General features: G+C 54.3%; 7 protein-coding genes across 7 annotated transcripts; 3 read left to right on the top strand and 4 right to left on the bottom strand.

Moving 5' to 3' along the window:
• Positions 1 to 1,356: 1,356 nt before the first annotated feature.
• LDX57_009655 (uncharacterized protein) lies at positions 1,357 to 8,482 on the top strand (the record flags this gene model as incomplete). Its single annotated transcript, XM_046091389.1, has 2 exons — positions 1,357 to 1,893; positions 1,952 to 8,482. The coding sequence occupies 2 exons, from the start codon at positions 1,357 to 1,359 to the stop codon at positions 8,480 to 8,482; spliced, it is 7,068 nt and encodes a 2,355-aa protein (XP_045947366.1).
• Positions 8,483 to 9,030: 548 nt separating this feature from the next.
• On the top strand, positions 9,031 to 10,176 carry AAD14_2 (putative aryl-alcohol dehydrogenase aad14; the record flags this gene model as incomplete). Its single annotated transcript, XM_046091388.1, has 1 exon — positions 9,031 to 10,176. The coding sequence occupies one exon, from the start codon at positions 9,031 to 9,033 to the stop codon at positions 10,174 to 10,176; it is 1,146 nt and encodes a 381-aa protein (XP_045947365.1).
• Positions 10,177 to 10,330: 154 nt separating this feature from the next.
• On the bottom strand, positions 10,331 to 10,855 carry LDX57_009653 (uncharacterized protein; the record flags this gene model as incomplete). Its single annotated transcript, XM_046091387.1, has 2 exons — positions 10,331 to 10,686; positions 10,741 to 10,855. 2 exons carry the CDS (start codon positions 10,853 to 10,855, stop codon positions 10,331 to 10,333), a joined length of 471 nt encoding a protein of 156 aa, XP_045947364.1.
• A 50-nt stretch (positions 10,856 to 10,905) lies between these two features.
• Positions 10,906 to 14,673, bottom strand: LDX57_009652 (GMC family oxidoreductase). The gene is made up of 6 exons (XM_046091386.1): positions 14,465 to 14,673; positions 14,286 to 14,405; positions 14,025 to 14,241; positions 13,429 to 13,965; positions 12,776 to 13,379; positions 10,906 to 12,728 (listed from the first exon to the last, which is right to left on the bottom strand). Exons 1-6 carry the CDS (start codon positions 14,500 to 14,502, stop codon positions 12,454 to 12,456), a joined length of 1,791 nt encoding a protein of 596 aa, XP_045947363.1. The 5' UTR covers positions 14,503 to 14,673; the 3' UTR covers positions 10,906 to 12,453.
• A 3,013-nt stretch (positions 14,674 to 17,686) lies between these two features.
• On the top strand, positions 17,687 to 19,422 carry LYP1_2 (amino acid permease; the record flags this gene model as incomplete). Its single annotated transcript, XM_046091385.1, has 2 exons — positions 17,687 to 17,909; positions 17,957 to 19,422. 2 exons carry the CDS (start codon positions 17,687 to 17,689, stop codon positions 19,420 to 19,422), a joined length of 1,689 nt encoding a protein of 562 aa, XP_045947362.1.
• A 219-nt stretch (positions 19,423 to 19,641) lies between these two features.
• LDX57_009650 (putative MFS transporter) lies at positions 19,642 to 21,391 on the bottom strand (the record flags this gene model as incomplete). Its single annotated transcript, XM_046091384.1, has 2 exons — positions 19,642 to 20,716; positions 20,775 to 21,391. The coding sequence occupies 2 exons, from the start codon at positions 21,389 to 21,391 to the stop codon at positions 19,771 to 19,773; spliced, it is 1,563 nt and encodes a 520-aa protein (XP_045947361.1). The 3' UTR covers positions 19,642 to 19,770.
• Positions 21,392 to 21,767: 376 nt separating this feature from the next.
• Positions 21,768 to 22,980, bottom strand: LDX57_009649 (polysaccharide deacetylase family protein; the record flags this gene model as incomplete). Its single annotated transcript, XM_046091383.1, has 2 exons — positions 21,768 to 22,548; positions 22,598 to 22,980. 2 exons carry the CDS (start codon positions 22,978 to 22,980, stop codon positions 22,107 to 22,109), a joined length of 825 nt encoding a protein of 274 aa, XP_045947360.1. The 3' UTR covers positions 21,768 to 22,106.
• Positions 22,981 to 23,677: the final 697 nt, after the last annotated feature.

Raw genomic sequence — 23,677 nt, 5'->3', positions numbered from 1 at the left:
AAGAGAAGCCATGTTGGTGTCATGGACCATCCTTTTTAGGGTTATTGAGAAGCACGGGATACGGCGGTACGTATAGATTACTTACCATACTTACCATACTTTCCATAGTTTCCATACATACCGCGAGTACCGGAATACTTCCACCAGGCGCTTGACCCGATCGGGGAGATCGGCACTATGGGAATCTCGATAAGCGAGCGGGCAAGCGCCGACGCGGGTCACGGACCCACTTGCACGGGACGCCTTTCAACACGGCAAATCCCTGTCTCTGACTCTCTCTTTCTCTGTCTCTTTCGCGATCTTGGTTTCATCCGGATATCCATCACCTCTAGCCAAAGATACTGCTGGATGAACCATGGCTCGTGTGCAGTTTCAAACCGCTACAGTAGGTGCTCCGGTTGATTTTGGTTCAGTTTCACATTGATGCCAACATCGTCGCTTGAGAGAACAGAAATTTTCTCTTCGAATCCTGATGCAACGTGTTGGCAAGGGTCAAACCAGTAACAACCCGGGATTGAATTTGTCAGGATCTCCATCCTGGATTAGGAGAGCTTCAGGCCTCAATTCCATAAGTCCACGTCACAGTGAAGCAATGCTAGCTTCCTCTTGTCCCCTTCGGGCAGGCGACATTCCCGACAGGCACTGCCGGCATCTAGTAAGACGGTCCTAATCTCACGGCTAAAGGATTTGCTTACCTTGCTAGTGATGATTTTCGGAACTAGCGGGTGATTCTGTCGCAGTGGTTGGACTGACTGCGGAGGCGAACTGGAGTTCGCACGATCTCGCTGGCCTGTAGCGCACGGTGGACACTTGTCTTAACACCAAAACACCAAAGATGATAATCCTTGGTTGCCTCTAGACAGGCACCACCTGCAGTGGATCCGATTATGAGCTAGGCTGTGGTTGCCATCTCCATGTCATGGAGAATGATTTGAGTTTACTTCTTCTGTTTTGGTGGATTGCTTTTGGGATAACTCGTTTACTCTTTTTTTTTCTCCTTCCTCGGCATTCCCTACTGACCCACGTCAGGTCCCAAAGCGGCATGCTTCCTTTTTGCTTCAGGGTAGACCCACTTGGAATGAGCTGTGAGTGCTGAACAGCAAAGGGAAAAAAAGAAATTTCAATGTGTTGGCCCGGAATAGGAGAGACTGGTGGAAAAATAGTACCGCATGTGATGAGATCACATAATAGGAGTTATCTTTCTAGTCTGTTCAAGGTTGATCTTTTTCTCTTTTCTTTCTATCCTTTGGTCTCATCCGCCTTATGCCAATCTATTTTCTCTCCTTGTTTCCCCAGACTGCCAGACTGGTCGCTCGCTTGCTGGCTCTGGATCTTGTCATTTGAATTTCATGAAGCATGCCGTCTACAATTCTTGACGACGCCGGGCGGCTTCGCCAGCGTTGGACGCAGCTGGTTACTGATGTCACGCCGTCGTACCTCCCCTCTGGTCTTTCCTCCAAGCGCGAGTCCCATTCGCCACTTGGGCAACTGGACGTGAGCCTGCAACTCTCCTTGATTCAGGCGTGCTGCCAGCAGTGCGATGTTTCCCCGCTAGGCCTCGTTCAGGCTGCCTGGGCCGCTGTCCTTCGTTCATACTCGGGCTCCGACGATGTCATGTTTGCTACGATTGGGCTGGAACGCCCGAGTCCGAAGCAACAATGGACCAACACCTCTATCTCCAGAGCGCGTCTCGACGGCGGCAGCTCTATTCTCTCTTCCGTGGATCACACGCGGCAGGAGGGCCTTATTGATTGTGAAGCCATGCTCTCCGTGTCGGAGGCTTTGCAGGTCTTCTCCGTGCTGGACCCCAAGCCTTGCAATTCAGCTATCTGGATCAAGGAACCTTTCTTAAAGAGTGAAGTTCCCCAAACGGAAATTTGTAACGAACAGACAGTAAGTCTACCCATTGTGCCAATTCGACCGATCCGAAACCTGTGCTGACTTGACTTAGTTTGACTATGTTCTACGAGTCGACCCTTCGCTATCGACGTTGGGCCTAATTTACCGCAAGTCGGCGGTCTCGCGTGCCCAGGCCGAATACATCGCCAGCACTTTCTCCGACATCCTCCAAAGAGTCTGTGTCGACCCTTATCAGAACATGTCCAAGCTCTGCATTCCCAGCGAGCTGGACACGCTGCAGATCGAGGCCTGGAACCGGATCACACCAAAGGGGAGCCAGGTCTGTGTCGATCGGCTCATCGAAGAGCGGGCACACCTCTCCCCGGAATCGCCCGCCCTGCAGTCGTGGGATGGGTCGATGACATATGCTGAGTTCAACACCGCCGCAAACAAGGTGGCTCGGTATCTTGAGTCCGTTGGCGTCCAGCGCGGACAGCTGGTTCCTATCTGCTTCGACAAGTCGTTATGGACCATCGTCACGATGATTGGTCTGTGGAAGCTTGGAGCCGCCTGGGTTCCCCTTGATCCCCGACACCCTCGTCAGCGCATTGAAACGATCGTTTCGTCGGTCGACGCGCACACCGTCATTGCCTCTGCCTCCAACCACGAGCTTCTGGACGGCATTGTGTCTCAGCTTATTGTACTTGATACCCTCCTCGTAAAGCAGATCGAGTCGGACAGCGACGCCGCATTCGAGTCGCGATCACAGCCTACCGATGTTTCCTTTGTTATGTTTACTTCCGGCAGCACTGGCAAGCCCAAGGGCGTTGTCCACGAGCACGCCTCCGTGGCCTCCAGTGCCCTACACCATGCCTCGGCCATGAACGTGTCTAATATCACTCGCGCCCTGCAGTTCGGCGCCTATACCTTCATTATCAGCACTTTTGAAATTTTTACTACTTTAATCTTTGGCGGATGCCTGTGCATTCCGTCTGACCACGACCGCCACACGGATATCCGACCCGTCATTCGGTCGTTTAATGTCAACTGGGCCATCTTCACCCCCAGCTTTGCTCGGTCGCTGAACCACGAAGACGTTCCGACTCTCAAAACTCTCATCGTCGCCGGTGAGGCCGTCGCGCAAGATATTATTGATCGCTGGGCCGCTGTCGCTAAGCTGATCAACATCTACGGCTCCAGCGAGTGCTCCGTCTGCATGATCGGCCCTATGGTCACGGATACGCCGCGAAGCTGCATCGGCCGCGCTACTGGTGCTCTGTCGTGGCTCGTCGACCCCAACGATCACGATCGTCTGGTGCCCATTGGCTCCGTCGGTGAGCTGATCATCGAAGGCCCGACCTTGGCCCGCGGCTACCTCGCGGAGCCCGAACGCACGCAGTCCGTGTACATTGAAAACCCCCAGTGGGCTACGCAGGAGGGCAGCACCCGTCGATTCTACAAGACCGGCGATCTGGCGCGGTACGGCGACGACGGCCGCGTGCACCTCATCGGTCGGAAGGATCTGCAGGTCAAGATTCGTGGCCAGCGTGTCGAGCTGACCGAGATTGAAGCTCACATGCGTGCCATCAACAACCAGGTCAAGACAGCCGTGGCCATGGTGCACCCCGGTGGTAAGGCCATGCTGGTGGCTTTCATCTCCAGCCAGAGTGGATTCGGTCCGGAGTTCGCTCATCCGTTCCACGCGGCGCCCGAGGACAAGTCGTCCATCCTCACCCTCGCTGCGCAGATGAACCAGGAGCTGATTCAGCGCCTGCCCCCCTATATGATACCGTCGGCCTTCCTCCCACTCGCATACATGCCGCTCACGGCATCCGGCAAGACGGACCGTCGGGTGATTTCCACCTGGGCTTCCGCTCTGTCTCTGGCAGAACTAGCTGCCGTTGCTGGTGCAAGCGATGCCACTTCGCGACGCATGCCTACCACCACAGCCGAGATGCGTCTCCAGTCGATGTGGGCTGATATCCTGCACTGCCCACCAGAGGAGATCGGTGCCGAGGACAACTTCTTCCACTTGGGTGGTGACTCCATCGAAGCCATGAACCTGACCCGGCGCTGCCGTGCCGAAGGATTCCAGCTGCAGGTGGGTGACATCCTCGGAAATCTCGTCCTTAGCGACATGGCCAAGGTCATGGTCCCTGCCCGCTCGCCCGAAATTGCTGCCGTGCAACCGTTTGAGTTGCTCGGTGGCGATGCTGGCGATGTACGTTCGAATATCTTGGCAGCTACCGGGTTCGAGGACCCAGATGTCATCCAGGACGCCTATCCCTGCAGTCCGCTGCAGACCGGTCTGATGGCCCTGTCTACCAAGATCTCTGGCTCGTACATCGCCCGACACACCTTGGAGATGCCGGCCAGCTTGAGCGTGAACCGGTTCAAGGAGCTGTGGGAGCTGATCGTCAGCAACAACGACGTCCTGCGCACCACCATGGTCGAGACCGACCAGTACGGTACCATCCAAGTGGTCAACCGCGCCCGCATCCAGTGGAAGCATGACTCCGACCTGGAAAACTACATCCAGACCGACGAGAAGATCCCTATGCAGATGGGCGACGCCCTGACCCGTCACGCCGTCATCTCCACGGGCAGCAAGTCGTTCTTCGTTCTGACAATCCATCACGCCATCTACGACGGACTGTCGCTGGAGATGATCTTTAACGACTTGGTGCAAGCCCTGCAAGGTATCGTGCCTCCTGCACGTCCCAAATTCCGTGACTTCATCCAGCACGTTGCCGAGAAGAACATGGACAAGCAGACTGAGGACTACTGGCGCTCGGAGCTGGCCGAGGGAGATCTGACGACCTTTCCTCTGCTGCCCTCCGCTACGTACCAGCCAGTGGCCAACGAGACCCTGGTCCACACCCTCAAGGTCAATCGCAATGGCCCGTCTGACTACACGACCGCCACACTGATCCGCGCCGCCTGGTCCTTGCTCCAGGCCCGCTACTGCGATGCCCCGGACACCGTTTTCGGATGCACTGTCAGTGGTCGTAACGCCCCTGTGCTGGGTGTTGAGGACATGGTCGGCCCGGTCATTGCCACCGTGCCCATCCGCGCTCGTTTCGACGCTCAGACTTCCATCGCCGAGTATCTACAGCATGCGCACAACCACTCTGTGCAGATGAGTCCCTCTCAGAACTTCGGTCTGCAGAACGTTGCCCGCCTGGGCGAGGGCGCCGCAGCTGCTTGCGGCTTCCAGACCCTGCTTGTCATCCAGCCGGCCAGCTCCATCCCCGAGGACAGCATCATCCAGCCGTTCTCTGCTCCTCGTGCCCGCTTCAGCACCGTCGCGCTGACCCTGGAGTGCAGCCTGGCCGCGGATGGCTCTGTGCTTGTCCACGTCCACTTCGACAACGGCGTGCTTTCCGGGACGCAGGTTGACCGCATTGTGCGTCAGTTCGAGCACCTTCTGCACCAGCTGGCCTCCGAGCCCATTGGCATCATTGGAGACCTGGAGATGATCAGTCCCCAGGACAAGGAGGACCTGCTGCGCTGGAACCGGGAGATCCCCAGCATGACCGATGACTGCGTCCACAACCTCATCGCCCAGAACACCATCAAGCACCCGGACGCGCCCGCTATCTGCGCCTGGGACGGCGAGATGACTTACGCCGAGCTGGAGAGTATCTCCTCCAAGCTCGCAGCTCACCTGATCAACGCCGGTGTGGGCCCTGAGGTTTTCGTGCCCATCTGCTTCGAGAAGTCGCTGTGGACGATCGTCGCCATGCTAGGAACTATGAAGGCTGGTGGTGCGTTCGTGCCGATGGACGCTTCTCAGCCCACTAGCCGTATGCAGCTGGTGGTGAAGGAGGTCAACGCCAAGGTCATGCTCTGTTCTGAGGAGCAGCTTGCCCGCTGCCCGGGTGTCGTCGAGAAGGCCATCGCCGTTGGACCTGGTATGGCGCAGGCGCACACCCCCAAGACCATCACCACACCCGTGGCTCCGCACAACTCGGCGTACGTGATTTTCACGTCGGGTAGTACTGGAACTCCCAAGGGATCCGTTGTCGAACACCGCGCTTTCTGTACGGGTGCGCTCTCGCACAAGGAGGGTCTGCAGATGGGCCGTCGTGTGCTCCAATTCGCTTCGTACACGTTCGACGCCAGTGTTTTGGAGATCCTCTCCACCCTGGTCCAGGGAAGCTGCGTGTGTGTGCCCTCCGAGAACGAGCGACGCGGTAACATCGCCGAAGCCATTACCCGCATGAATGTCGACTGGGCGGTCCTGACACCCTCGTTCGTCAACACGATCGACCCGACCACGGTGCCCACTCTGGAGACACTCTGTCTGGCCGGAGAGGCCATGACGGCCGCTCACGTCGCCGCGTGGACTCCTCATGTCCGCCTGGTCAACGGCTACGGACCCAGTGAGTGCTGCGTCTGCAGCTCCTCCAACCGCGATGTTGTCCCTGGTACCCTGCCTAACAACATCGGTACCTCGGTAGGAGGCGCCTGCTGGGTGGCTGACCGGGATAATCACAACAAGCTGTCTCCCATCGGCTGTGTCGGTGAGCTCCTTGTCGAAGGTTATACCTTGGCCCGCCACTATCTGAACAACACCGAGAAGACCGAGGCGGCATTCATCCCGCGACCCTCGTGGCTCCCCTGGTCTCGATGCGACCGTCTCTACAAAACCGGTGATCTGGTCAAGTATGGCTCCGACGGATCCCTGCTGTTCATCGGCCGCAAGGACACGCAAGTCAAGATCCGTGGCCAGCGTGTCGAGCTCGGCGAGATCGAGTACCACCTCTGCCTGCCCACGGAGGTCACGCAGTCTGTAGTCGCCTACCCCAAGAAGGGCCTCTACGCGAACAAGCTGGTCGCAATTCTGGAGCTCTCCGCCACCCTGGGAGCTGACATGAAGCAGGTGTGCAGCAGCCGCCTCCAGCGTACCGGCTTCGATCTCTCCGCTCTCTCCAAGTACATGTCCGAGACGCTACCCGTGCACATGGTGCCCGTCATATGGATCGTCGTGGAGAAGATCCCCAGCTCCTCGTCCACCAAAATCGACCGCAAGACGGTGGACAACTGGCTGGCGGTGCTGCCCTCGGACTTCGAGCCGGCCATGGGCGTCAAGCGCGAGGCCGCCGCCGTCGCTACCGACACGCTCCGCCCCGAGGAGGAGAAGGCTCTCGCCATCAGTGGCAAGATCGCTCAGCTGGTCAACCGCGACGACACGCCGCTGCAAGGCCGCGACTTTAACATCTCGTCAATGGGTATCGACTCGGTCCAGGTAATCAGCTTGGCCAGCTTCATCAAGAAGACCTACAACGTCAAAGTGGACGTGTCTCGCATCTTGGACGGCCAGATGACGGTGCGTTCGCTGGTACAGTTCATTGAAGCCGAACTCTCAGGCACCGTCAAGCAGGAAGCGCCTGCCTTTGACGCGATGAAGGAGGCCTCTACGCTTCTCAAGAACATCGTCAAGGACACCTGCGTCAAGAAGACCGTCTTCGTTACCGGTGTCACCGGCTTCCTGGGTACCCAGATCCTCCGCCAACTCTGCGACCGACCCGACGTGGGCCGTGTCATTGCGCACGTCCGCGCTAACACCCCCTCTGAGGCGTTCATCCGCGTCAAGGAGTCCGCCGTGCGCGCCCAGTGGTGGTCCGACTACTACTTGGGCAAGCTGGACGTGTGGGCCGGAAACCTGGCGAAGCCGCGTCTCGGCCTCAAGGCCAAGCAGTGGGCCTCGCTGACGGGTGAGTCGCCCAACGACGGACTTGTGCACTCTATCATCCACGCCGGCGCTGCGGTGAACTGGAACGCCGGTACAGCTGTGCTGCGCGCCGCCAACGTCAACTCCACCGCCGAGCTCATCAAGGCGTCCATGGTCTCCCCGGCCAAGCCGCGTCTGGTGTACGTATCCGGTGGCCACCGCTGGCACGTCGGCGAGAACGACGCGGACATTGCGCGCGAAGTCGCCCACGCCAATGGTTACGCGCAGACCAAGTACCTCTCCGAGCTCCTGGTCAAGCAGTTCGCGGCTATGCACCCGAACCAGTTCTCCATCGTCAAGCCAGGTCTCATCCTCGGCACTCCAGAGGAAGGGGTCGCCAACACGGACGATTTCATCTGGCGACTGGCATCGGGTGTGGTGGACGCGCGCGCCCACAGTCTCGACCACGGCGACGGGTGGATGTTCGTGACTAGTAGCACGCGAGTGGCCGAGGAGACGGTTTTCCAGGCTTTCTGCCCAGCCGAGGCCATCAAGACAGTGACCTACATGACGGATGGTATCACGGAGCGCGAGTTCTGGGAGATCTTCTCCCGGGAGCTCAAGTACCCGCTGAAGGTGGTCGACCACGCCACCTGGATGGACATCATGCACCAGTCCATCCAGAAGGACGCCAACAACCATCCGCTGTGGCCGGTGGCGCAGGTGTTCGACGCCATCCAGGGCCGACTGGGTGGGGACATGATGACCGACGCCGCTGGCGTGGTGTCGCCGTCGCAGAAGCAGCACGTCAAGGCGACGATCCGCCGCAACGTGCAATTCCTGGTCGAGGCGGGATTCATCGCCAGCCCGACGGGCAAGAAGATGAAGTATGTGGCCGAGAAGGTGTTCCAGCGCTCGGGTAATGTGTGGGAAAATGTGAAGACGATGGTGAACGGATCCCTCTAAGCCCTATAGGATGGACTGAAGGGTGTTATCTGCTTAATGATTGACTGATATAATGTTTGGCTTGCGTGGATGGTTCGTATTATCTGTGATTATCTTTTTCAATGTATAAATAGTCCTAGGCATTACTGTATATAATCGTGAATTGTGACTGCTGAGTTGATTCGATCTGGTTCGCCAGAGTAGATCCACGTATAGTGTATAGATCTGTAGAGGGCTTCAATCGCCCGATAAAGGAAGTCTAGAAACTAAAATCACCACACCAACTCAGGTACGGCCGAAACGAATCCAATTAATGGATTCATGCAATCCAGCCGACCCAGTCCCATCGCTTGGTCGTGTCCCACTTCTCCTATTCCTTCAGCTCTGGTCCTCCATCGATGGTGCCCTAAGTCCCTAACCCAGCCGGGTCCCCAGATCTATAAGAACCCGCTCTCCCCCGTCTTCAGTTCTTTTCTTGTTCTCCTTCTCCAACATTCAATCACCCCTCACTCAGCCACAACTCAAACACCCAGCCCTTCACCTCTACCTTAATACAACAAGCAATCACCATGGAAGCCTTCATGCCCGCGCCCTCCCCCCCGACGGAGCTCGGCCGCTACCGCGTCCTCTCCTCGACGGCTGGAATCCGCGTTTCTCCCCTGCAACTCGGCGCCATGTCCATCGGCTCCGCCTGGTCCTCCGCGATGGGCAGCATGGACAAAGAAGCGTCGTTCGCACTCCTCGACGCCTTCGTCGCCGCCGGGGGCAACTTCATCGACACGGCGAACAACTACCAGAACGAAGAATCAGAGACCTGGATCGGCGAATGGGCCGCGACACGAGGCATCCGGGACCAGCTGGTCCTTGCGACGAAATACACCGGCGAATACAAGGGATACCAGATCGGGAAGGGCAAGACCATCAACCACGCCGGTAACCATAAGAAGAGCCTGCATATGAGCGTGCGGGATTCTCTGCGCAAGCTGCAGACGGAGTACATTGATGTGCTGTATGTGCATTGGTGGGACTATACGACGTCCATCGAGGAGGTGATGGACTCATTGCATGCGCTGGTGCAGCAGGGTAAAGTGCTGTATTTGGGGATCTGCAACACCCCTGCGTGGCTGGTCAGTGCGGCCAATACGTACGCGAGGATGGCCGGCAAGACGCTGTTCAGTGTGTATCAGGGCCGGTGGAATGTGCTGCAGCGTGATTTCGAGAGGGAGATTATCCCGATGGCGAGGCAGTTCGGCATGGCGCTTGCGCCGTGGGATGCGGTTGGGGGTGGCAAGTTTCAGACGAAGAAGGCGCTGGAAGAACGCAAGGCCAGCGGGGAGGGATTGAGGAAGCTGATGGGGTCTGAGCAGGGTGAGGAGGAGGTGAGGATGAGCGAGGCCTTGGCCAAGGTGGCCGCGGAACATGGGATTGAGTCGGTGACGGCGATTGCGCTGGCGTATGTGATGAGCAAGACGACGAATGTGTTCCCGTTGGTGGGCGGACGGAAGATCGAGCATCTACAGGATAATATCCAGGCGTTGAGCATCCGGTTGACGGACGAGCAGATCGCGTACTTGGAGAGCGTGAGGCCGTTGGAAGTCGGATTCCCGCAGAACATGCTGGGCGAGGAGCCCGGAGTGTCGGGAAAGATGAGCATGGCATTGGCGCCGTCGGGACAGATGTCTTTTGTGAAATACCCCCGAGCTATTGGATACTAAGTACTAGATAGATCGATGGATGGATATATGTATGTACGTATGTAATGTGGTAGTATTATGTGCAGTTTGATTGATTATTTATTGACAAACATGGGGTTGGATGTTTCCATGACAGCTATCCACACCAGTATCACAAAAGCTGGGGCTAGATAATCTAGCAGCCCTTGCACTCCTTCACCCACAGGGGAGTGACCTCGTAGTTGCTCTTGCCGAGGCCAATGTAGGCGATCTTCTCGGGGCTCTGGGGACTGACACCGAACAGCTGCTTGCCGCCGAAGGTGAAGTAGCCGTCCTCGGTCTGGCCAAAGCCGGTCAGGTTGGCGTTCTCGGGGGTGGCGCCGGAGTGAGGGATGGTCAAAGCGATGGGCTTGATGGCGTTCTCGACGACGTAGAGGTTCTGCCAGGCAGTAGGGGGAGAGCCCTGGCGGGTGTAGGTGGCACCGCCGCCCTCGCCGCCGTGGAGGATGAGGATTTCGTTCTCGTTGGCGTCAGCGCCGATGAGGGCGTTGGCTATGAGTAGTAAGTCAGTGTCTGTCTTGGTGCAGTTTGCAGGGAGCGACGTACATCCGTCGGTGAGGACGGTCTTTCCACCCTCGGCAACGAGGGTGAAAGCCTCGGGGAGAGAGGCGGCCACGGAGGCGGCGACGAAGGCAGAGATGGCAGCGATGGAGAACTTCATTGTGATTGAGGATGAGATTGAGTTGCGATGAATCGGAATGGGTTAAGAGAGACAACCGGAGGTATTTATACCAGAATTCCCGTCACGAACCTGATCCCTCATCACACAATCCAGCAGTGAAGCTCAAGTGGAGCCATGTCTCAGCGGTCTTTTCTGGGATCAGGTATTCACTCCTTTTTCCCGATCCCAATTTTCTGGAATCAACCTGCGCGTCAAGAATAGAGCATGATCAGCGCCCGTTCCAGCAAAAACCAATCGATTATTTTTGGCCAATCCATTGATTTCCCCTAGAAAGTTCGGGGGAAGGAAATCTGGGACGAGACCCCAAGAGGACTGGGAAAGGGACTCCCTCAAACAGGCCGGAACTACGAAATACGGCGTCGACAGCCGACGACAAAAGACAGCAAGGATCGACACAATGTCGTCACTAGCTTCTCCACTGGCAGCCGCTAGTCTCACATCTCCACCAAATGTCTCATGGGATTTCCTGGAGAGCCGGCTTAGCCAAGTCCACGACGTTGCAAGGCAGGCGTCGGAAGGACTTGGTCCAATATTTGCCGTCGCCCTGCACCTTTTGAGACATGCATTTCTTTTCCTGACGCAGACATCCGTGAGGACGCAAGTATCGGATGAGGTCTCACCGACCTGTTGGGGCCCGAATCTTAGAGCGATCGTCGACTGTCGAGTTTGTAGGCGAGGTAGTCAAAGGAAACTAGTGAGAGTTGCTTCGGGAGGTAGTTACTTTGACCTGTTTGTCTGCAATGTCTCGATTGCATCGTTTGTCTGATGCTACTGCCTAAGGACTCCAGGCAGCTGAAGCCATGGTTATGCAACTCGTGCAGCGTCAATCTATTAACTCAACGTCAACTGAGTCTGCCGCCCTGTACGGGGAACTCGGGACAAGCCTCGGAAAGTTCAAAGGGGGCGTAGTCTTTATCCACTTCAGCCGGATGTCTCACTTTCTCTCCACGCGCTCGGCCTGCAGAATGTGGCTGAATGTTGCATTGCGATTTGCCGCAAAGTGGCGACGTTCACACGCCTCTGGTGATTCGAGTGATTCTACGGAGTACAGTATGTCCAGGTAAGACTACGGAACTGATGTCGAGAACTCAGATGCTAATCTGATTGTCTAGAGATGGCTAGAGACACTCACGAGTCATTGAAGCGTCGTCATTTCGCACGGTTTGACCAATGTAATCTGCTAATTTGCCAGACTATTGCCTGAAAATGATCGATCGACAATGTCTTGGGTGATGTGGCGACCCCCAACTTGATAATTTGGAGATGAATACCGGGGTCTTGTTAGGCACGTTGAATCGTTGGCATGGCGTGATAGGATCAACCAAGGCAGAATGGCATATTCGCCTCATTACTCCGACCGTCTGCAATTGTACATGGTTCCCAGTATATCATGAAACCCACAAAAGCGGTAGAGAGTCGGTTAACCACCTTGCGATGAGACCTGTCCATTCAGCAACCCTCAGACAACTTCCCGGTCAAGAAAGTTCATGGCAGGATATCTCCATGACTCCATCAACTATGAACCTTAGACGGAAAGCATAGACATCATAACTCGCGTGAGAGTCAAACACCGTCCCCTAAAGGTGTGCCCGGGTAAGCACCCTCCCCTGTCCCTCCCCTTGTCTTGTTCTCTCCTCTTTCCTTCCCTCGTTCCATGTCTCCTTGATGAAATCCGCACAGCGCTCGCCAATCCCGTATGCTACCATCTGCGTGTGTCCGCCGCAAAGCACCGGCATCACGCTCGTGTCCGCTACCCGCAGGCCGGCAACCCCTTGAACGCGGAGCTTGTTGTCTAGTACGGCCATCGGGTTGTCGTCGGCTCCCATTGCACATGTCCCGGATGCATGATAGCCTGTTTTCGTCAGTATGATCCCTCTGTCAACGGGACGCTGAACTTACACGTCGTGGCATGCTGCTTGACATACGGCACCCATTCCTCACGGGTCTTGTACTTATGATGCGAAAGATTCGGAGGCCATGATCCCTTCACAATATTCTTCGTGCCGGCACCCTGCATCACAATCTCATTGCCGAATCGACACGCCTCCGACAGGACCAATAGATCCATCGGATCAGCTAGATAATTGCAGTCGACAACCGGGTTCTCCATTGGATCCCTAGACTTTAAAGTCACCGTCCCGCGAGACTTGGGGGCAAACAATTCCGCGATGATCGAGAAGGCATGTTTATGGTCGATCGGGAACTGGTCGTATTGCTTCGGACCGCCGTAGCATTCCGTGCTGAAGAATTCAACGTTAGGCTGTTTGGGCGTCAGTCCCATCGGGTCTCGTCCTGGTTCTCGGGGGGCGGTTTTCCACAATGACTCGTCTTTAAGACGGTCGTCGAGACGGGCAAAGGCGAAGGAGCCGAATGGAAAGGTTGATAGGAACCCGGACTTGTGTTCCTTCCATTGAGCGTATGTTTTATTGAAGTTGCCGTCGTGGTAGACGTGATAGTCGTTTGTTAGGCCCGGCTTTTCGGTCTCGTAGAACATGAACACGATCTGGTCGCATTAGTATGGGTGTGATCGGTGTGTGTTGGGGGAAAAATACCAGATGATCCATTAGGTTCTTTCCTACGCCCGGCAAGTCAATATTGCATGGGATCCCAACATCCTTGAGCTCTTGACGTGCACCGATCCCGGACCGCATGAGAACAGCCGGACTGCAGTAGGCACCCCCCGAGATGATAACCTCCCTTCGAGCATTGAAGATCCGCGACGAGCCATCGGGAAAGATGCCGACTGCGCCCGTTGCCCGAAGTCCATCGGCACCTTTTTGTAGGGTTACGCGATCGACGGTCGTGTCCGTGAGGATAGTGACATTTGCACGATGATAGTCCTTCGTTATATAGTCAGCAGACGTCGATCGGATTCCCTTATGTACTGTCCGCGGCACATGGCCACATCCATGCGGAACATCCCCCGTGCTGAACATGTCATGACGAAGCGGCAGGCCCTGCGAGACGAACGAATCCAGAAGCAGGTTTCCGATGGGAGCCAGATCATGCGGTTCGGTATGCAAGGGGCCTGAGGTGCCGTGGCTTTTGAGATCTGCCTGGTGCCAGTCTTTGGGATGGAAGGTTTCTGCCTGTTCATGCATTATCAGCGACCGCGAGCGACTCGATGTCGAGAGCAGATCAGGTCTACCTTTCTCATCGCCGCGAATACCTCTTCTCCGCTCCATCCCTCCAGACCCCAATCGTCGTAATCCTGCGGACTTCCTCGCACACATAGCGTGCCATTGCAACCGGAAGAGCCGCCTAAAAACCGACCGCGACTGAGCTTGACTTGGCGATCGTCGACTCCTTTCATCGACGGCGTGACAATGTTCCAGTCGGTTTCCGAATCGAAGTTATTTGACCATCTAGTCTTGTCAGCGTGAACCAGCACGTGGGATAGGCGACATACCCGCCAGCCATATGCACATTTTCCAAATCCTTGTTATGCTGCCCTGCTTCGATGACGAGAATCCGAACATTCGAGTTCTCCGCCAGTCGACCGGCGACGACGCAGCCGGCAGTGCCTCCTCTAGCGACGGTCAGTCATCTTATGCATCATCCCAGTGATTCCACGAGACTCAACCTCACCCACAGACAATATAATCGTAGACCTCAGCCGAATCCATCGTAGGAATAAATCAATCAACCCTTGATATCCACCAGACTCTGCGCCCCAGTACCCCGGCCCAAGCCATCTTATATACCTCCACTCCGCATCTCAGTCAGTCAGAGAGGTCAATGCCGCCCATTCGCGGGGACCATGACCCGTCATACCGCGAGGGGGTGACATGACCGCTGCAGACATGACGACGGCGGAAAGTTAATTCGCGTCGCTGCGCCAATGACGACCTGCACATTATCAGCGGAATGCGTTCCGTCCGCGCATCTCCCGGCAGGTCTCATCGAATGCAATTGTCGCAAAAGAAAAAGGTTACCTAGGTAAGATCACAGCCTCCGCCTCCGCTTTTCGGGTGTCGATCCATTGGTTGACTCATTCATGAGGCAGCAAACCATCTTGCCATATTGGCATCAAGATACACATACTACCTAGTATCTTCCGCGGTGTTTCCGCGCGGAGATAATATCATCAGGGAATACACACTCTGTCTCCAGAAATCCGCGATGACTTACCGTAAAAGAATGACACGAAACTCTAAAACAGGCCAAGCCAACAGGGAGTCTTATGGCCGCGGAACACATCCCGAAATTCCGCGTCGTCGAGGTTTCCGGGGATTGCCCACGGGATATGTCGAGAGTAAAGTATTCTAATGGGTGAAAGAAAATTAGATATGTCAATGCTTTTATAGGTGGTAATGTATATGTCTCTCTGGTTCGTGGATTAGGGGAGAGAAAAATAAAACTACACAAGGGGGAAAATTGAAAGGAAAAGAAAAACAAAAAGTTAGGAAAGACGGAGGGGTTAAAGGTGATACAAGGCTGACCCCCTTGCGGTATGTTCTTTTATTCATTGCTCGTCATTATTGATCAAAAAAGCGCTTTGAACTAAAACTGCGCGCTATCCATGTCCATCCACCTTATTGGTTTACCTGATCGGTGGTAATTCAGTTGTCACTCACTGTTAACAGGAGCGTTCCCCAAGTTTAGCTGATTTTGGGGGGGGGGGGGGGGGGGGGCGAGGCGGAATACAGGAAAATGATCTATCAAAAGTAAGGACGAGCCCCTCAATATCCCCGCCACGATCGTCCCTCCACTGTCTTGGCACATATGAGATATAGCGCAGCAGGTGGTGAAGTGAATGTTACTGAAAATCTTTGGACATCGAGGACTCCATGATGAAGAAAGAATACCCAGGTACTCGCAATATTCTCTTTACTTGACCACCAACAAATACTTCCGGATGCTGAATGAGCTCTGCGACAGGCTCCAAGACATCCCAGAAGTGAATATTATCTCCAAGATTCCAAGAAACTACAATCGCAGGATTACAAGGACCACTGAGCCAAAGGCTCTATCTCCGCAGAGAAGGAAGCGCTCGAGGCGAAGGCTCCCGAGTTTCGGCAAAAGTTGGATAACGTTCAAACTGCGAAGATTGTCTTTCCTCTGTCCCAAGAGGTTACTGCGTTGCTTGCACAGTTTTCACAAAGCGGTTCTGATGACAACTCAGTCCCGGCTGAGGAATCCCTGGTCTACTCTCTGAAGAAGATTATTTGGAATTCGTCAAAGCTGTGGGAATTATCTACTAGAGGCGTAGTGGTGAAATACAGCGAAGATCTTGTTGCCAAAGTCATTACGGGAAATATTTTTACGGAGTATACGAGCATGCGATATCTCTTGGAAACAGCCCCCGATGTTCCAGCTCCAAGATCCCATATATTTATTGCTCTGGGTGAATACCGGGTGGTATTCATGACCTACATTCCAGAAAGAGCCCTGGATCAGACATGGCCCTGCCTATCAACGAAGGGAAAGCATCGATACTAACCCAGCTGGATGGCATATTAAGACGACTCCGAAGCATTCACCAAGACGAGGGAGCTCCGATAGAAGGAATATGCGGAGAAGGAGCCAAGGAACTCCGGGTCGACGAGTGCGCCCTATTCAAAGGTATCACAACCAGCTACGCATATAGCGATTTGCAATCCTCCTCTCGTCACCATGGAAGCAAGGCCTACATGAAGTACCTCCGCTCTCTGCTAGGACACTAAAATCCAACTCTAGGTCATGGATCTGTCTTCACGCACGGGGATGTGCGGCCCGCCAATATCATGGTTAAAGAAGAAACCGATGTAGGCGGATACACCGTTACCGGAATTATTGACTGTTTTATCCCCCGTCCTACCTACGAACGCACTGCCTTGACACGGACTCTCAGCGTGTTCAACGACAATGATTGGGTTCCTTACTTGCCGGCAAACATGAAGTCGCTCCGTCGCAGTTCCCCATACGTTGTCTGGTGGATCGGCTTTGGCAGATTCCCATCAGGACTACCTAACGGGTCTAGATTGAATTTGATGTTAGTATCATCTATCAAGTAATTGCATCATTCAAACTATCAATCAGTTCAATGCTACATTGTAGAGCCAATTTCGCGTGTCTTGTTATATCATCTTGACGTAGTGCTCTCTCTAAGTTCTGCTAAGTTCTACTGGATTCTGGAGAGTACCCGACGGAGTACATCGTAGTTATAGGGATGACGCCGGGCGCCCACGTTCCGGCGGGCTGCGGCTGCAAAACGGCGAGCCCTGAGCCCTAAAAGTCCGCGCGGTTTGCCTCTTCCGGCGCCCAGACCGTTTGCAGGCTTGTGGTGCCTGAGAAATCTGGCGACAGAGAGAGTCTTGGCAAGGCTTGGTGGCGCCGCGACCCACCTTTTTCCTTTTTCATCGTTTTTTCCCGGCGTTATCTCTGATCAAAACCTTCATCGATGCACCGTGGAAGATGGCTTCCACCAAACGATGAAATGCCCGATAGACAGTTATCAGCCCTTCCTGCACAGAAGTATATTGACCTCCGGCATGCCAACTCACTTCAACTATCCGCGTTTTCCGCCGTGATTAATCTGATCAATTGATCTAACGCGACTTCTACCGCGGTTCTCTTTACATAATAGTTTTGCCTCGGGTGGGCTTTTGCCGCCACTTCGGCTCATCTGCTCCGTCGGACGGGTTCCATTGCAGAAGAGGAAAAGAAGCAGGAAAAAAAAAAAAAAAAAAAGAAAGAAAGAAAAAAAAAGTCTTTTCTTTTTCTCTGAGTCAAACCCCTCTTGTTGACGTCTCCATCTTGACACTTCCCTCCTCCCACCAGCTCTCTATCTTTACCCCTCCATCCTACACAGACTTCATCCGGCCCAACATGGCCCCCGACGAGGTCACCGAGGCGCCTCAGGTCGAAATTTCCGCCGCCGATCCTCCATCCTCGGGAAAAGGAAAGTTCGGCATCAAGGGCTTCGGCAAGAAGGACAAGTCCGCAAACGCCCACGAGCATGACGTGGAAAAGGACGGCATGGGAGGCGACACTCCCCAGCCCGAGCTGCAACGGAAGCTGAAGAGCAGACACTTGCAGATGATTGCCATCGGTAGGCGAAGATCCCGCCCGATTTGCACGTCGATACTGACAGCTTAGGTGGAACGATTGGAACTGGTCTCTTCATCAGCAGTGGGACAGCTATCGCGAATGCCGGTCCGGCCGGTGCCTTGATCGCCTACATCTTCGTCGGATCCATCGTCTATTCGGTCATGACCTCGCTGGGTGAGGTCGCTACCTACATCCCCGTCCCCGGATCGTTCACGACGTACGCGACGCGCCTGGTGGACCCGAGCTTGGGTTTCGCAATGGGTTGGATTTACTGGTTTAATTGGGCCTCGACATACGCGGTGGAATTAACGGCAACGGGTCTGATCATTCAGTATTGGGACAAGGATCTGTCGATTGCTATATTCATCGCGGTATTCTGGGTCTTGATCACGCTTCTCAATTTCCTTCCGGTGGGGTTTTACGGCGAGCTCGAGTTTTGGTTCTCTTTGGTCAAGGTTATCACGGTCCTGGGTTTCATGATCTTTGCCATCTGCATCGATGCTGGCGTCGGGCAGCAAGGGTATATCGGGTTCAAATATTACCACACCCCCGGTGCCTTTGCTCCCTATCTGATCGAGAACAACGACGCGACGGCCAAATTCGTGGGTTTCTGGGCCGTTTTAATTCAGGCCGGTTTCTCCTACCAGGGTACCGAACTTGTTGGTGTCGCAGCCGGCGAGACGGAGAACCCCCAGGTTACCGTTCCCTCCGCCATCCGCAAGACCTTCATTCGAATTCTCGTCTTTTTCGTGCTCACCATCTTCTTTATCGGTCTTTTGGTCCCCTACGATAACCCGAACCTGATTACCGACACTAACGACGCATCGGCTTCCCCCATGGTGATTGCTGCTAAGCTGGCCGGCGTGAAGGTCCTGCCACACATCATCAACGCCGTACTTCTGACTGTGGTCTTGTCCGCTGCCAACTCCAACGTCTACAGCGGCAGTCGTGTGCTCCTGGGTCTTGCGCAGGAGGGCTTCGCTCCCAAGATCTTCGGCTGGGTCACCAAGAAGGGTGTTCCTTGGGTTAGTGTCGCTTTCACCGCGCTCTTCGGTCTCCTGGCTTTCATGAACGTCTCCAAATCGGGTGGCACCGTCTTCAACTGGCTCGTCAACATCTCCGGAGTTGCCGGATTCATCTGCTGGGTCTCGATCAATATAAGTCACATCGCATTTATGCGCGCGCTCAAGGCCCGCGACCTGTCTCGCGACACGCTACCCTACAAGGCCATCTGGCAGCCGTGGCTGGCCTACTACGGATTATTCTTCAACACCCTCATCATCCTGACGCAGGGATTCACGGCGTGGATTCCCACCTTCAACGTCTCCGATTTCTGGGTCGCCTATATCTGTCCCATTCTTTTCGTCATTCTCTATCTCGGCCACAAGCTCGTCTACCGCACCTCCTTTGTGGACCCCTTGCAGGCGGATCTGGATACCGGCCGACTGCAGAATTACTCGTGGGAGACCTCGACTCCTAAGACGTGGCAGGAGCGCATCCGGGAGAGAATCTAGTACTCATCGATGGATGCACGAGTTCGATATATGGGGTATGTGTAATGATGCGAAGTTGATGCATTATGGAGTTTGGGTCTTGAATTATGCCGTTCGATCATTGCATGGCTTAGTCGAATTTCTAGCACTTGTATAGTATTTTAGAGTTGTTAATATTAGATCTTAACCAAAAGTCATCTAGCAGAAGATTTCGATTTCACCCAGGATTTAGATGCTCAACAATCGGTAAGGACCCCGTGACTCATGCACGTATGTCGCAAAAGTTATTCGTGATTTCGTTATACCATTTCATTCATGCTTGATCCAACCTTCTTTCTTCCGTCCACGCTTCCATCATTGCCGAACCCATCAATAAATATAGACAAACTCGTCATTCTCCCGGTCCGTCATATCATTGAAGGCATTTCTTCCCAATTCCGTCGCCTCTTGTCCGGCCTCCTCCGCTACTTCTTCGCTAACCTCATACCCCGTCTGCATCGACCGATCCACAAGCTTCGCCGGCTTCCCGTTCCTCACTCGTCGCTTCTCTTGCATCTTGTTCAACACCCACAAGTTCGCCCACTGGATAAAAACAACCGCGACCATCGCCACAAAAATCCCTAGACAAGCACGCAGTCCGGGAAGATAAGCTGGCGCATTGTCATCGCTAAAGAGAAGCGGCCCGACAATATTACCCGCGGCGGCAGCAGCGTTGAAGAACGACATGATGATCGATTTCTTGGTCGTACCGGCAGTATTCCCGACGATCCAGGTCACGATGAGCGGGTTGCCTCCGAACAAGAACGAGAGGAGATAATACCCGGCCATCAAAGCCCCTTGCTCGCTCTCCCCTCTTGGGACGGCATAGAGGATCGCGAGGCCCGCCACAACGGGAAGCATGAAGCTAGCCAGGATGACAGATTTCAGTGCGGCTTTCTGGGCCAGCCAGCTGGAGAATAAAATGATGATGAACTGCAACGCGCCAAAAGGCATGTTCAACAGAGTAGTTTTGAATTTGTCGAATCCGAGACCTGAAATGATCAGCGGTCCAAAGACGTTGGTCACCGATGCGCCCACGTTGAGGAGGAACGCGGCTGCGATCCAGAGGTAGGTCTTCGGTTCCAGGCCGGCTTCGACGACTTGGTAGACTTTGAATTCTCGGCTGCCGCTGCCGGTCTGGTTGGCGCGGAGACGCTCCATCGCCTGTAATTTCTCTTGTTCGTCAAGGAATCGGGCGGAGAAGATGTCGTTGTCGAGTTTCCAGTAGATAATGGGGGTGGATATGACAGTGATAAGACCGCAAACAAGGAACAGTCTGGCAGGTTAGTCTGATGATTTTGTGTTTCGTGGTGAAAAAAAAAAAAAGAACTTACAGCTGCCATTCGTTCAAAGGACCGGACTGCACATGCCCCAGCCCATACGATAGGATCGCAGCGAGTATGGTGGCAAGTCCATTGGTACTGTACCAAGCGGCCACACGCAAGGGCTGTTCCGCGCGACGATACCACTGGCTAGTGATGATACTAAACAGGGGAAGACATCCCGCCTCAAAGAGACCTAGCAAGAAGCGAGTAGCCATGAGGCCCTCGAAACTGTGACAGGCCGCCATTGCCGCTTGCGCGATACCCCAGCCCGCGGCCAGCACTGGCATGAGAATGCGATGGGGTACTTTCACAATGAGATAGGACGAGAAGGGCTGCCAGGCCAGCTGAGCGATGGGGGCAATCGATCCCACCAGGGAGTATTGGTTCCCGGTGAGATTGGCATCTTCTTTGAGACCAAAGTTGGCTCCATATCCCAGTACAGATTTGTCAAGAATTTGCATCAAGTATGTCCAGCAAAGGATGACCAGGATGATGGAGTCGGTCTTTCTTCGGATCCGCTTGTTGTCATCTTCTGTCAGGGGTACACGGATATCTTGTAACTGGTTGATATCCGCTGGCTTCATGGGATGCTCATTGTGCGCGACATCTGGCTTATTCTCTGTCATGGTAAACGATGAACGATCAACGATGTATGCGACGAGAAAGTTGATGAGAAAGTGTCTCTCAACAGCCATGGGAATGCCTGATATATCAGAAAGAGTAGCAGATGGCTTCTGGCACCCCCACGCATTTTGGGGACGCCGCTGACATAGCGAGTCAAACGAATGGCAGGTCATGGAGTGACCGGGATCTTCAAGGTTCGGCGATCATCAGCCAATATGGAGCCATCCCCGTACTCCCCCGCAATCTGTGTGCCCCCACGGGGACCCCCGCGTGGGACGACAACACTGGGAGGGGATCGGGAAACACGAGCTGGAGAGGGCAATGGTAGCCGAGGCCCGTGTCTGTAGCTAGATGGCTTGTCAGTGCTCCTGCTCGGTGAGATTTCCCATCCGATTCGGATCACCGAAGGCCGATTCCAGGTTGGTCGCACGGGAAAGTTTACAGGGTAAGCAGCCGGTTCGTCGATGTGATACGCTTGACTAGTGATAGGATTGCATTGATAGAGCTCACAACCTGCACAGCTCAACGACTTTCCACATTCAACAGAAATACCTACATAATGAGATCTTCGCCAAATCGCACCATAGAGCCAGGCTACTCCAGCTCACTCACTCAACAGGCGATGGATGCTTTCTTTTGAAATCATCACAAATCTCCTCCATAGTCACAAACTCCACTCCTTCATGCGATTTGAAATACTGGATAAGCCTAGACCCGTTAGCCATTGCCCATTTCAGATTCTCCAAATAAATACCGTTCATGCATCAAAATCACCTGCGGCCTGCCCGAAACATCCGGGTGGATCGAGATCGGAAATACAAACTCATCGTATTCACGATAGAAATAATCGAAATGATCCCGCCAGATATCTTCGACATCTCGCGGGTTCACGAACCCATGGCTATTTGGCGCCGACTTGATGAACATCATCGGCGGCAAATCATCAATGTACCAATTTCCCGGGATTTCGACTAGATCTGTCACCTTGCCCGGCACCAGCGGCTTCATCCATGTTTCTGCCTTCTGAGTGTAGTCAATCTTTGTCCATTCATCGCCTGTGCGGAGGTAATACGCCTGGCAGTCATGATGACTCAGACTGTGATCATATTCAACGCCATATTCCCGAAGCATCGCCACGCCTTCCGCGTCGGTTTCCCACCTGCACCATTAGCACAATCAAATCCACCGTGAGCAGGAACTAAACCCACCAAGGTGCAACACTTCCCCTCGGCCTCTTCCCGGTAAACTCCGTTAACAAATCAACCGTCTTCTTCAAAACATCTCTCTGCTGCTCCCGCGACATATCAACCGGATTCTCATGCGAATAGCCATGCAATCCAATCTCATGTCCCGCATCTCTAACCCTCGCCATCTCCGCGGGAAACGACTCGAGACTATGCCCGGGTATGAACCATGTCGTCCTGATATCGTATTCCTTGAACATCTTGAGCAGACGTTCCGTTCCGACCGTCGCGGCCCAGATGCCCCTGCTGATATCATTGGCGCTGTCCTCGCCGCCGTAAGAGCCCAGCCAACCGGCTACGGCATCGACGTCGACACAGTAGGATATGAGAACGCGTTTGGGGGGCATGGCGGTAGTAAGTTGCGTTAAAAAGGTCGGAGATTGGAAAGCCCGCAGGATGCTCAAAGGACTTAAATGATGCCGCTGATCAGTTCGTTGGATAAGATATCGCGGGTTTCCCGTTTTGGCCCCGCCTCCATGCCTCCACCCCGCAGCTCTGCCGCTTCATGGAGGCAGACGATAGGCTTTCTAGTTGGTATGGATCTGTGGATGTTGAACAAGTTTATGACTCGAGAGCTGAGTAAAAGGCCCTGATTCTGTATCCTACAAAAAACATGTTTATGGTCTAGATTTTATCGCACGATCAGATCAATGAGATCTAGAGGCAATACAGCACAGCAGCACAATGATCCAGCAGCCCACGAACACAATATAGAGCTACACACTCAAGGAAATACCAACCTCGATAACAGCATCAATCACAATCTCCATATCTCCCATCCTTCCAATCCCCAGCAGAGCTCAAAGGTAAAGTCTTGGCATTTCGGGGATACTTGGAGACATTTCCCTATTCGGAAGATCCCCCGGGGACAATCTCAACCTTCCAACTTTGATTTCTAATCGTCTCCAACCGGACCCTCTATTTCCACTTTTTAGGCACAATGCCACATGACCTATTTGTCGAGTCACGATGGTCCCAGACTATGTTCCTTGGTGTGGCGATGACAAAGCAGTAGGCAATTGGAGATCGAAAATTTGAGCAAAT

The sequence above is a fragment of the Aspergillus melleus genome (assembly GCF_016097325.1).
Source record: "Aspergillus melleus strain CBS 546.65 chromosome Unknown contig5, whole genome shotgun sequence".
Lineage (NCBI taxonomy): Eukaryota > Fungi > Ascomycota > Eurotiomycetes > Eurotiales > Aspergillaceae > Aspergillus > Aspergillus melleus.
The sequence above is the reverse complement of the archived record's forward strand: the minus strand, read 5'-3'. Positions and strand labels throughout refer to the sequence as shown.

What these genes read in the sequence shown, in the direction of transcription:
- LDX57_009652 (XM_046091386.1), bottom strand. Translation starts at nt 14,502, where the DNA reads ATGGATTCGGCTGAGGTCTACGATTATATTGTCTGTGG. An exon ending in TACGATTATATTGTCTGTGG is followed by an intron (nt 14,406 to 14,464) that starts GTGAGGTTGAGT and finishes GACCGTCGCTAG; the next exon opens with AGGAGGCACTGCCGGCTGCG. An exon ending in AATGTGCATATGGCTGGCGG is followed by an intron (nt 14,242 to 14,285) that starts GTATGTCGCCTA and finishes TGACAAGACTAG; the next exon opens with ATGGTCAAATAACTTCGATT.